The 11,687-nt window shown below is 42.1% G+C and overlaps 1 protein-coding gene across 5 annotated transcripts; it reads right to left on the reverse strand.

Annotated features, from left to right (window-relative positions):
• Nucleotides 1-279: 279 nt before the first annotated feature.
• LOC110520865 (uncharacterized) lies at nt 280-11,687 on the reverse strand. 5 transcript variants are annotated; one of them, XR_016493121.1, is made up of 5 exons: nt 11,290-11,684; nt 9,616-9,858; nt 7,442-8,178; nt 6,800-6,939; nt 4,276-6,560 (listed from the first exon to the last, which is right to left on the reverse strand). XR_016493121.1 is itself a non-coding variant. In XM_090226163.1 (3 exons), exon 3 carries the CDS (start codon nt 8,142-8,144, stop codon nt 7,665-7,667), a length of 480 nt encoding a protein of 159 aa, XP_090082289.1. In that variant the 5' UTR covers nt 8,145-8,178; nt 9,616-9,858; nt 11,290-11,684; the 3' UTR covers nt 6,964-7,664. The 5 variants fall into 5 exon arrangements, 1 of the variants encoding a protein (XP_090082289.1); XR_016493120.1 differs by having other exon boundaries at nt 5,571-6,560; nt 6,750-6,939; XR_002473027.3 differs by lacking the exon at nt 7,442-8,178 and having other exon boundaries at nt 280-6,560; nt 11,290-11,687.

An 11,687-nucleotide genomic window follows, 5' to 3' on the forward strand; every position in this document is an offset into this window, starting at 1 on the left:
GCCTACTCAACCAATCAGATGAGGCAGTGTGATGATGTGTATGCCCCCACCCAGTTTACAGGGGAAGACGAGGGACATTAATTTATTTTATCTAGTTATACAGAAATGTGGTTATTTATTAGCTATAATAAAACCGTTGTAAATGCAAAGTGGTAATCACTTGTCTTATTCAAGCTTAGCTTGCAAGTTTATCATGTTTGTCCTTACTCAGTTACTTGTATTAACCCAAATAGGTTTACTCTAATATCTCCATTGTTTTTAAAATGGCATGCAAAGAAATCGACACAACTTGATTTTATTTTGAGTTTCAAATACAAGTAATCCACAAGTAAAACGTACACAGTTTCACAGAAATGGGCTAATTTAAGATTTAACTTAAATCCTGTTACTTTATTTGGCACCTAGGCACTTACTATAGTCACTTATTTATTTAACTTAACATAGCCTTGCAGTCTACCTTTTTGGTATTTTGTACCAGTATCCGTCTCTGTACAAAAGCATGGTCTTCAAGCTATGGAAGATGGCTAAACATGAAATAATACTAATTGATTGGACTCAGTGTAATGGGAAACTCACCACCCTAACCCCACTTACATACTTATTTTATTGACCCATCTACCCTCCTCTTTGGAGGACAAAAATAACTTTGTTTCACACATGTTTTATACAAATAGTTATATACATTATTCATACATGGTATTTTTATACACAGTATTACATGATAGGAATATAGTTTGCTATACACATTGCACCTAAAATGGTACTTATCATTACATACTCTTGCAATAAGTGCCATGGGATCTTTAGTGACCACAGAGTTATGACAACAAGTGCCACCTTCTTAAATTTGAGATGTTATTTATTTCACCTTTATTTAACCAGGTAGGCTAGTTGAGAACAAGTTCTAATTTACAACTGCGAACTGGTCAAGAATAAGTAAAGCAGTGCAACACAAACAACAGAGTTCCACATGGAATAAACAAACATACAGTCAATAACACAATAGAAAAAGACTATATACAGTGTGTGCAAATGAGGTAAGGCAATAAATAGGCCATAGTGGCAAAATAATTACAATATAGCAATTAAACGCAGGAATGATATGTGCAAGTAAAGATACTAGGGTGCAAAGGAGCCAAAAAATAAATAACAGAATGGGGATGAGGTAGATGGATGGGCTATTTACAGATGGGGTATGTACAGGTGCAGTGATCTGCTTAAACAGCTGGTGCCTAAAGTTAGTGAGGGAGATATGGGTCTCCAGCTTCAGTGATTTTTTTTCTCTCCATTTGTTCCAGTCATTGGCAGCAGTGAACTGGAAGGAAAGGCAGCCAAAGAGGAATTGGCTTTGGGGGTGACCAGTGAAATATACCTGCTGGAGCGTGTGCTACAGGTGGGTGCTGCTATGGTGAGCAGTGAGCTGAGATAAGGCGGGGCTTTACCTAGCAAATACTTGGCGACGAACATAAAGCGAGGGCCAGCCAACGAGAGCATACAGGTCTCAGTGGTGGGTAGTATATGGGGCTTTGGTGACAAAACGGATGGCACTGTGATAGACTGCATCCAATTTGCTGAGTAGAGTGTTGGAGGCTATTTTGTAAATGACATCGCCGAAGTCAAGGATCGGCAGGATAGTCAGTTGTACGAGGGTATGTTTGGCAGCGTGAGTGAAGGATGCTTTGTTGCGAAATAGGAAGCCGATTCTAGATTTAACTTTGGATTGGAGATGCTTATTGTGAGGCTGGAAGGAGAGTTTACAGTCTAACCACACACCTAGGTATGTACTTGTCCACATATTCTAAGTCAGAACCGTCCAGAGTAGTGATGCTGGACGGGCGTGCAGGTGCGGGCAGCCATCAGTTGAAGAGCATACATTTAGAACCCTCTGGCTCCAATTTGACACACTGAACTCTGAGAAGTAGTTGGTGAACCAGGCGAGGCAGTCATTTGAGAAACCAAGGCTGTTGAGTCTGCCGATGAGAATGTGGTGATTGACAGAGTCAAAAGCCTTGGCCAGGTTGATGAATATGGCTGCACAGTAATGTCTCTTATCGATGGCGGTTAGGATATCGTTTAAGCCCTTGAGCGTGGCTGAGGTGCACCTATGACCAGCTCTGAAACCAGATTGCATAGCGGAGAAGGTACGGTGGGAATCGAAATGGTCGGTGATCTGTTAACTTGGCTTTCGGCTGATTTGTAGGGGTCCAGATTTTGAAGCTCTTTCAGAACATCAGCTATCTGGATTTGGGTGAAGGAGAAATGTGGGAGGCTTGGACGAGTTGCTCTGGGGGGTGCAGGGCTGTTGACCAGGGTAGGGATGGCCAGGTGGAAAGCATGGCCAGCAGTAGAAAAATGCTTATTGAAATTCTCAATTATTATGGATTTATCGGTGTTGACAGTGTTTCCTAGCCTCAGTGCAGTGGGCAACTGGGAGGAGGTGCTCTTATTCACCATGGACTTTACAATGTGCCAGAACTTTTTGGAGTTTGTGCTGCAGGATGCACATTTGCTTGAAAAAGCTAGCCTTTGCTTTCCTAACTGCCTGTGTATATTGGTTCCTAACTTCCCTGAAAAGTTGCATATCGCAGGGGCTATTTGATGCTAATGCCGTACACCACAGGATGTTTTTGTGCTGGTCAAGGGCAGTCAGGCCTGGAGTGAACCACGGGCTATATCTGTTCCTGGTTCTAAAATTTTTAAAGAATAACCAGGCATCTTCTACTAACGGAATGAGGTGAATATCCTTCCAGGATAGCCGGGCCAGGTCGATTAGAAAGGCCTGCTCGCTGAAGTGTTTTAGGGAGTGTTTGAAGGTGATGAGGGGTGGTCGTTTGACCGCAGACCCATTACAGACGCAAGCAATGAGGCAGTGATGGCTGAGATCCTGGTTGAAGACAGCAGAGGTGTATTTGGAGGGCTGGTTGGTTAGGATGACATCTATGAGGGTGCCTGTGTTTACGGATTTGGGGTTGTACCTGGTAGGTTCATTGATCATTTGTGTGAGATTGAGGGCATCAAGTTTAGATTGTAGGGTGGCCGGGGTGTTTAGCATGTCCCAGTTTAGGTCACCTAACAGCACAAGCTCTGAAGATAGATGGGGGGCAATCAATTCACATATGGTGTCCAGGGCACAGCTGGGGTCAGAAGGTGGTCTATAGCAAGTGACAACAGTGAGAGACTTGTTTCTGGAATGGTGAATTTTTAAAAGTAGTTTGGGCACAGACCTGGATAATAAGACATAGCCTGCAGAGTTCTCTCTGCAGTAGATTGCAACTCCACCCCCTTTGGCAGTTCTATCTTGTCAGAAAATGTTATAGTTAATGATGGAAATTTCAGGGTTTTTGGTGGCCTTCCTAAGCCAAGATTCAGACACAGCTAGGACATCCGTGTTGGCAGTGGGCTAAAGCAGTGAATAAAACAAATTTAGGGAGGAGACTTCTAATGTTAACATGCATGAAACCAAGGCTTTTACGGTTTTATTGAGGAACATTCCATTGTTAGTTGGGAATTCAATATTTATGTTGTAAAAGTGTATGGTTTATATTCCAGTGATCAGCCTTTGAACTTACTGCCTTTTTCAGCAGGATATTTCTCTTTGTCTTTCGTTTTTCTGCCTTTCCCCAGGTGGCATTCTTACAAGTCCCGCAACTTGAAACAGAACACCATTAAATGGGCACCAGATTAGACAACAATCACCCCATTAAAAGGTGGACATCATTTTACCAATCACACCATTCATATGTTGAATGTGGCACGCCACATATGTAATCAGGTGGAATGGGAGATAATTTTTTGTTTTTTTACTCGATAAGTAGGTATTTCCCACAAACCGGCATAGAGTAGGACATCATACTTCCTCATCTGATTGGTCAAGTAGGCGTGCCTTCTGACTTTGTGGCAATGACCATTTCGTGGCTGCTGCCATATTGCTAGTTCCGGTTTTTCTAGGACTACCCCACTCCGCCAGTGTGGTATAGTTTCTGGGCACTCTGCCAATGTTGCCAGGGACGTGGATCTGCATGGCTGCAACTAGTTTCGGGAGGGGAAATCTGCTTTTGCACCACCAACATTGGGGAACGGGAAATCTGCAGTTACCACAACCACTCCAACCATGAAAGGTAATTCTGTGTATGTAGTTGTGTGCACGTAACTTATTGAGGACTAAATCATACGTGCTCTAGTTAGCGCTACATGTGCACCTCAGGAGACCTAGCAATTGTATATTTTCTATTCAACACAACATGCCACTTGTTACAAAATGAAAAGATGGTGAAATAAGTTTTTGCAAAAGTTATGCCGTTATTATTTGACAATCAGTAAAGCTGCATTTACACATTCTAAATAGGACAGTATGATAAAAGCAGCGTTATGTAAAAGTAATATAATATTCCAACTCCAGGATTCTACAAGTCACAACATGATGTATTTACAGAGCCACTGACATTGTGAGTTATGACAGATATACATTTTGCTGGGTCTATCCTTTCTAACCCCTGCCAAGAGATCTCTTTGACTTCTCTTTTTAGCATGAGGTACTTTATTTCTGTCCTGCTATTCAAAAACAATCAAGTGCTTCAACATAGTAAGAATGGCAAAATAAAGAACTCCTTACAGAAGTGGAAGGTTGTGCATTCTGATGTAAGCGATATTCTAATCTGCTCCTACTTATGTTTTGTAAATAGTTCAATAAAGTTTACTTGTACTGCCCGCCTACTTGTTTTCTTTCTTGTTCTACACAAATAGCGCCAAGACCTCCAGTGGTGTCAGTTTACATAACGACTTCAGCTGGTTCACTGTATCAGTTCAGCACAGTTTATAAGAGAATGGAGTTTGACTTAACATTGGAGCCTTGAGGGATTGGTGGAGGGGGAACTCCACTTCACAGGACTACAGGATATGATTAGCGATTGGTCGGAGAGTCACAAAGCAATAATATAGTGGAAAAATCCACAGCTAATCTTTTAATATGTAATAACTTAACTAATTGAGAAGATATTAAACTGTTTAATAACCAGCCCGCTTTTAAGAGACACACAATTTTAAAATGCAAAAGCTAAAGGATTTATGCATTAAAATGTTAATCTGTTTGGCCGGGTAGCAAATGGGCCAAATCAAGCGCAGGTTGAGCAATGTCCGTTTTCCCCACCAGAAATTGGACAGTGATGAGCTGAGCTGGTGATCCATCTTCTCTGCATCTGGGGACATAGGTGTCCAACAGGGCATGGATATCATCAGCCTGAAGGAGGAGTTACTGGGTGATAAGGGGTTTCCCCAGACATGCATGTAAAAATATATTGGACGGGAATTATAGTGAGCAGACTGTCATTGGAAGTCAAACTTAGTTGTGCAACTAGAAAAGAGAGAGCACATGCATACATCTACCATTATGAGCAAAACAAATTTAAAACACTGAGTATACAAAACATTAAGAACACCTAACTTGTATCCCGGCATATTGACTCTGTACCGGTACCCCCTGTATATAGCCTCATTATTGTTATACACATTTGTTGTTACTTTTTGATTGATTGAATTATTTGTACTTTATTTAGTAAATATTTTATTAACTCTTTCTTGAACTGAATTGTTGGTTAAGGGCTTGTAAGTAAGCATTTCATGGTAACGTCTACAAATGTTGTATTCGGCGCATGTGACATGTTAAATTTGATTTGCCCTTTCCATGACAGACTGACCGACCAAGTGAATGCTATGATCCGTTATTGATGTCACTTGTTAAATCCACTTCAATCATTGTAGATGAAGGGCGGAGACAGGTTAAATAAGGATTGTGGGAAGCATTGGCATCAACATGGGCCAGCATCCCTGTTGAACACTTGACACCTTGTAGAGTCCATGCCCCAATGAATTGAGGCTGTTCTGAGGGCAAAAGGGGGTGCAACTCAATATTAGGAAGTTCTTCCTAATGTTTGGTATACTCACTGTATGAGACCTCTTTTACTTGTGTTGAGAATCAGAGAATACTGAACACTTCATTTGAACTTGATCAGGAGGACCGCAATGTCCACGTGCTGAAGCAATGACCACGTGTAGAGGAGAGAAGTGACAGAGAGGAGTGAGAGAGGCAGAGGACATGATTTAACCTCATGATGCCTTGCCCAAAGACTGATATCATCCAAGCGGTTCCATATCTAGGCTTTCCACAATATCACTTTCATCAGTGTGGGTGTTTTGACAGAAACCGATAGTCCAAAATAGAGTTACAAGTTGGATCATTTTCTTTAGGATAGGGATTTACAGTTTTAAAATAACTTTCAGAAAACAGTATTTAAGATTTCTGGATAACGTTATCTATAGTTTCTGTGTTATACTTCTAAAGCCGTTTGGTTATGCTTCTAATCAAAGCTCATAAAATATATTAGATGCACACAAGCACCATTGTCAATCCAAATGTAGAGGAGAAAATGAAAGAGAACCTTTGTATTTAACCAAGAAGCTGTACCATTGAGAAATTACTGCATGGTTTGTCATATTGGATCCTCTGCTCAGCTGAGGTGTGGCAACATCGCCTAGTGAGAAGCAAGAAATCAGCAGCAGCCGGCCTGAAACACACAAGTGAAATTTGATAACTAGCATGCGATTAACAAAGTTAGCTGGAATACGCAGGAGGACCTTCGGTAAGTGTCATGTGAAAACAAACAGTAAAATTACAGGCAAACTGGGATAGAGCGCATGGGTTTGTCTGTATTGGGTTTAGATCCTCTGCTAATCTGACACCACATTTAACTCACATCCACTATCACAGCTATGTCATTGTGATGTAGGCCTACATCTGACATACCACTGGTGTCATCATGCACATCCAGCATCACAGTTGTCATGATGTGGCCCTTTTTGGGTGTAGATCGTGGCTTCCCCCTCTGACTCCTACACCCAGGTTCTGTTATCTCAGGTCGTAAATTCTTGGCGGAGACTCTCCCCCTGACCATGCAGAAAGAGAGAAAATCAAATCAAAGTTTATTTCTCACGTGTGCCGAATACAACAGGTGTTACAGTGAAATGCTTACTTACAGGCTCTAACCAATAGTGCAAAAAAGGTATTAAGTGAACAATAGGTAAGTAAAGAAATAAAATAAAAAAAACAGTAAAAAAGACGTAGCGAGGCTACATACAGACATCGGTTAGTCAGGCTGATTGAGGTAGTACTATGTACATGTAGATATGGTTAAAGTGACTATGCATATATGATGAACAGACATTAGCAGTAGCGTAAAATAGGGGTTGGCGGGTGGTGGGACACAATGCAGATAGCCCGGTTAGCCAATGTGCGGCAGCACTGGTTGGCTGGCCCAATTGCGGTAGTATGTACATGAATGTATAGTTAAAGTGACTATGCATATATGATAACAGAGAGTAGCAGCAGCGTAAAAAGAGGGGTTGGGGGGGCACACAATGCATATAGTCCGGATAGCCATTTGATTACCTGTTCAGGAGTCTTATGGCTTGGGGGTAAAAACTGTTGAGAAGCCTTTTTGTCCTAGACTTGGCACTCCAGTACCGCTTGCCATGCGGTAGTAGAGAGAACAGTCTATGACTGGGGTGGCTGGAGTCTTTGACAATTTTTAGGGCCTTCCTCTGACACCGCCTGGTTTAGAGGTCCTGGATGGCAGGCAGCTTAGCCCCAGTGATGTACTGGGCCGTACACACTACCCTCTGTAGTGCCTTGCGGTCAGAGGCCGAGCAATTGCCGTACCAGGCAGTGATGCAACCAGGATGCTCTCGATGTTGCAGCTGTAGAACCTTTTGAGGATCTCAGGACCCATGCCAAATCTTTTTAGTTTCCTGAGGGGGAATAGGCTTTGTCGTGCCCTCTTCACAACTGTCTTGGTGTGTTTGGACCATTCTAGTTTGTTGTTGATGTGGACACCAAGGAACTTGAAGCTCTCAACCTGCTCCACTACAGCCCTGTCGATGAGAATGGGGGCGTACTCGGTCCTCCTTTTCCTGTAGTCCACAATCATCTCCTTTGTCTTGGTTACATTGAGGGATAGGTTGTCATTCTGGCACCACCCAGCCAGGTCTTTGATCTTCTCCCTATAGGCTGTCTCGTCGTTGTCTGTGATCAGGCCTACCACTGTTGTGACGTCTGCAAACTTAATGATGGTGTTGGAGTCGTGCCTGGCCATGCAGTCGTGGGTGAACAGGGAGTACAGGAGGGGACTGAGCATACAGAGAGAGAACAAGGAATTTCACTTGGCCGAACTCCTAAATCCCCAAAATGGGAGAATTAAACTATATGTCCACTTGTGAGAATGTGGGAAGGGTCCATGGACACTTAAGGGACAGGTATGACGAGTGTGTTTCATTTGGTGACCTCATGGAGGACAGGAAACACACAACTATATGTCTGAATGTGTACATTTCTGAATTATGGGTTTATAAAATGAATGAGTAAAGATGAAACTATTTGTGATTTCCCAGTGAGCACAGGGAGCACACCCTGAGAGCACAGACATGATCAGGCATCATGGAACCGCCCTTTTCTATTGTTACTAATAAAAACCCCTCCTGAGGAAATCCTCTTCAGACTAAGCAAACCCCCAGCGTGAGCTGTGGTTGTAATGGTTGAGTATCACGACTACAAAGCCATACCACGTGGCGCATTGGCTACACGGCTGGAAATGGTTAAACTCTGAGACTATCGATCCCTACAGAATAAGAGCAAATCTTAGATACTAATTACTAGTCTGCAGCTAGAAATTATGTAAACCTGGGATGCAAATACCGACAACCGCCGAAACATCTACTCTAAGAACAATGGACCCCTGACGTACCCATTACAACAGACACTATCAGGAGCCGCCGATAGAGCTAACACCATAAGTAACCAGAGAGACTCTGATGAACTGACTCTCCAGCAGACGGACCGACGATTCCAACAGAGAAGACAACGACATATGGGCGTAAATATATTGATTGCAATTATTCCCGAATGAGCGAGCGTTCATCTGCAAAGGATTAGCATTTTAATTAATATAATTATCCACTGTGTGTAGTGATCCATTTTGTCTTTCAAGCTCCTTTATCGGTCCACACCCCCTTTTCTTTGTCCACCAAGCTGTCATGTCGGTTTAGTCCACTAGGGGATCTTCCCTATCATTGTTAGTAACCAATATCTTCTGTTTGTTATGCATTTCTGTGATTATTTAGTTAGTAAGTAAATAAATGATTAAGCCAATTGGTGTATGGATGATTCATAGTTTAGGCTGGGTTTGTACAGATAACCAAGAATTCTACGACGTTTGAAATGAGACTGACGTAAGATAAAGAATAATTCATTAATAGAAGACTAATTGATCTGATATTAAAATATCTGAAGAGTTATATTTGGAAAATTATAATTTTTGTAATCTGAAGATTTTCCGTGGTGCCCTGACTTCCTAGTTAATTACATATACAGGATTAGTTTAATCACATAATAATAATTACAGAGAATTGAGTTGATAAAATAACAGTTTTCACCTTTAATGATACTAAAGACACAACACATTGATATTGCTGTGACCAACATCATCAACAAGTACCTCAACGATGTTACGTACACATTAAGTGTGATCATGCCGCAGACGCTTTCACATTATCAGAGTTGCCACTTACCTCTGTACCTACTGTATTCCTTGATCTTTCCCTGGGGCATTGTGACCACTTTTGAAGACAACCAGGGGAGAAAATAATGGGCACAAGCAGAAGCAGTGAGGCTGACCTTTCCCCTGTCATCATCCCAAAAACACTCATCTTAAAAGTGATGGGCAGATACAAGAGTGTTGGGTTGGTTTCCAATTCATCCGCCTGACAGTTGCTACCCACTGCTGTAGCCTGGGCTTGTCATGAAATGGGAACCTGTGGAAAAAGGTAATGCATTTAATAGTAGGCTCAGTCAAGTGGAAATTACAAATATACTAATCAGCTGTTAAATGTTGCACAAATAAAGTAAGCCAACAAATTAGTGACAAATTAAACACAGTGAAATGCTTTCAAGTGAAAGTTCAAGCTTGTGTCTTTGTACATTTTTAAATATTAAAACCATTAAAAGAGATTAGAGACCTATGAAGCAACCATTACACTTCCAATAGATGGCCTAATTAAGGGGTTCTTTAAAAAAATTCTGCACACAACCCCAAATTACACTAGAAAATGCAGTGCTCCCGACTTGGAGAAATTATATTCCCTAGTTAACGCTGTATGTTCATACGCACTGTGACTCATGTTCCATCCCTGCATTACAGTTGATAACCATTGCTATAAATGCTAAACATCCAATCTTACTGAAACATATCACTTGTTGGCCTATTCCTCTGTAAAGGTACAGATCTACCATGCACACTACTCCTCACAGGATCTCTCCACTTTCTTCACTGCATCAGCATATGACAACTCCTGCACTACTCTAACCCTGGAAACCTCAACCGCCTCTCTCGCACCAGACATTTCTGATGCCTAGCTCCACGGGCACCCCTACAATTAACACATTCCACTACTTTCCTCAATGCTACACATTCCTTTGTCTCATGCCCTTCTGCACATTTGTCACACCTTGGACCCTCCCTCCTACACACTGATGCCACATGCCCATAAGCTTGACATGTAACAATGTCATGTTTTCGGTACAAAAGCTAGTACAGGATAACATATATCCTAACATCACTTTGTCGGGCAAAAACAACATAAAACAGACAATGACTTCTGTTTCTCCACTCTCGCCACCCTTTCTGCATCACACCCAGCGACGAGCATTACACACACCGAGAATGTTCCCCTTTAGTTTGTCAACTTTTACATTTACTGTTACCTCAGTAATCACTATTTTCAATGGCACCCTTTTCTTGAGAGCAAAACAATTCACATTTCTTGCCCCCCCATTCGTTTAACACTGAGCGCCTTCTCCCTCTGACCAGCAGAAACAAACAATTATCACTAGACCACTTCTGGTTACCCTCACCGATTCCACAGTACACAATTCTGTTTTCACCCACCCCGAAACCACAAATGGATCAGCCAAAAGGCAAGGGTCCACTTTTTCCAACTACTGTCACAGACTCATCTTTATCCTGACCCGCAATGCAAGCCTCGGGCTCCGAGAACTTTTTTATTTATTTATTTTATTTTACCTTTATTTAACTAGGCAAGTCAGTTAAGAACAAATTCTTATTTTCAATGACGGCCTGTTCAGGGGCAGAACGACAGTACCTTGTCAGCTCGGGGATTTGAACTAGCAACCTTCCGGTTACTAGCCCAACGCTCTAACCACTAGGCTAACTTCACCACACCTACCTCCGATACTTCGCCCTCATTCACTTCCATTTCTCCACCGGTCTTCAGCTCACTCAGTTTACACTTTCTACCATTCTTCTTTAACAAACCATATCCATTTTCCAAGTATACAACTCATTATGTAATACTGCACTTCTCCTGACATATCTTGTTCTTGCTTTCTCAAGGGACGTCATTTAACCCACTGTCACAATCTCCGTACAATCAGCACGAACGCCTCGAGATGTTGCGGTCAACAGTGCATCCCACTTATAATGCAGCTGCTTCGTCTTGATGACAATCTTTATCAAAAGCTTCCGCGACACCTTTCAATTTCAAACAAGCGCGGTCTCCGTCTTCCTTCTCTGACGTGCTCCGTCAACGTCCAAAACCCATGGCCTCTGCCTGATGACTTCTTC

The sequence above is a fragment of the Oncorhynchus mykiss genome, chromosome 1, assembly GCF_057628025.1.
Source record: "Oncorhynchus mykiss isolate SJ-2025 chromosome 1, ASM5762802v1, whole genome shotgun sequence".
Taxonomy (NCBI): Eukaryota; Metazoa; Chordata; class Actinopteri; order Salmoniformes; family Salmonidae; genus Oncorhynchus; species Oncorhynchus mykiss.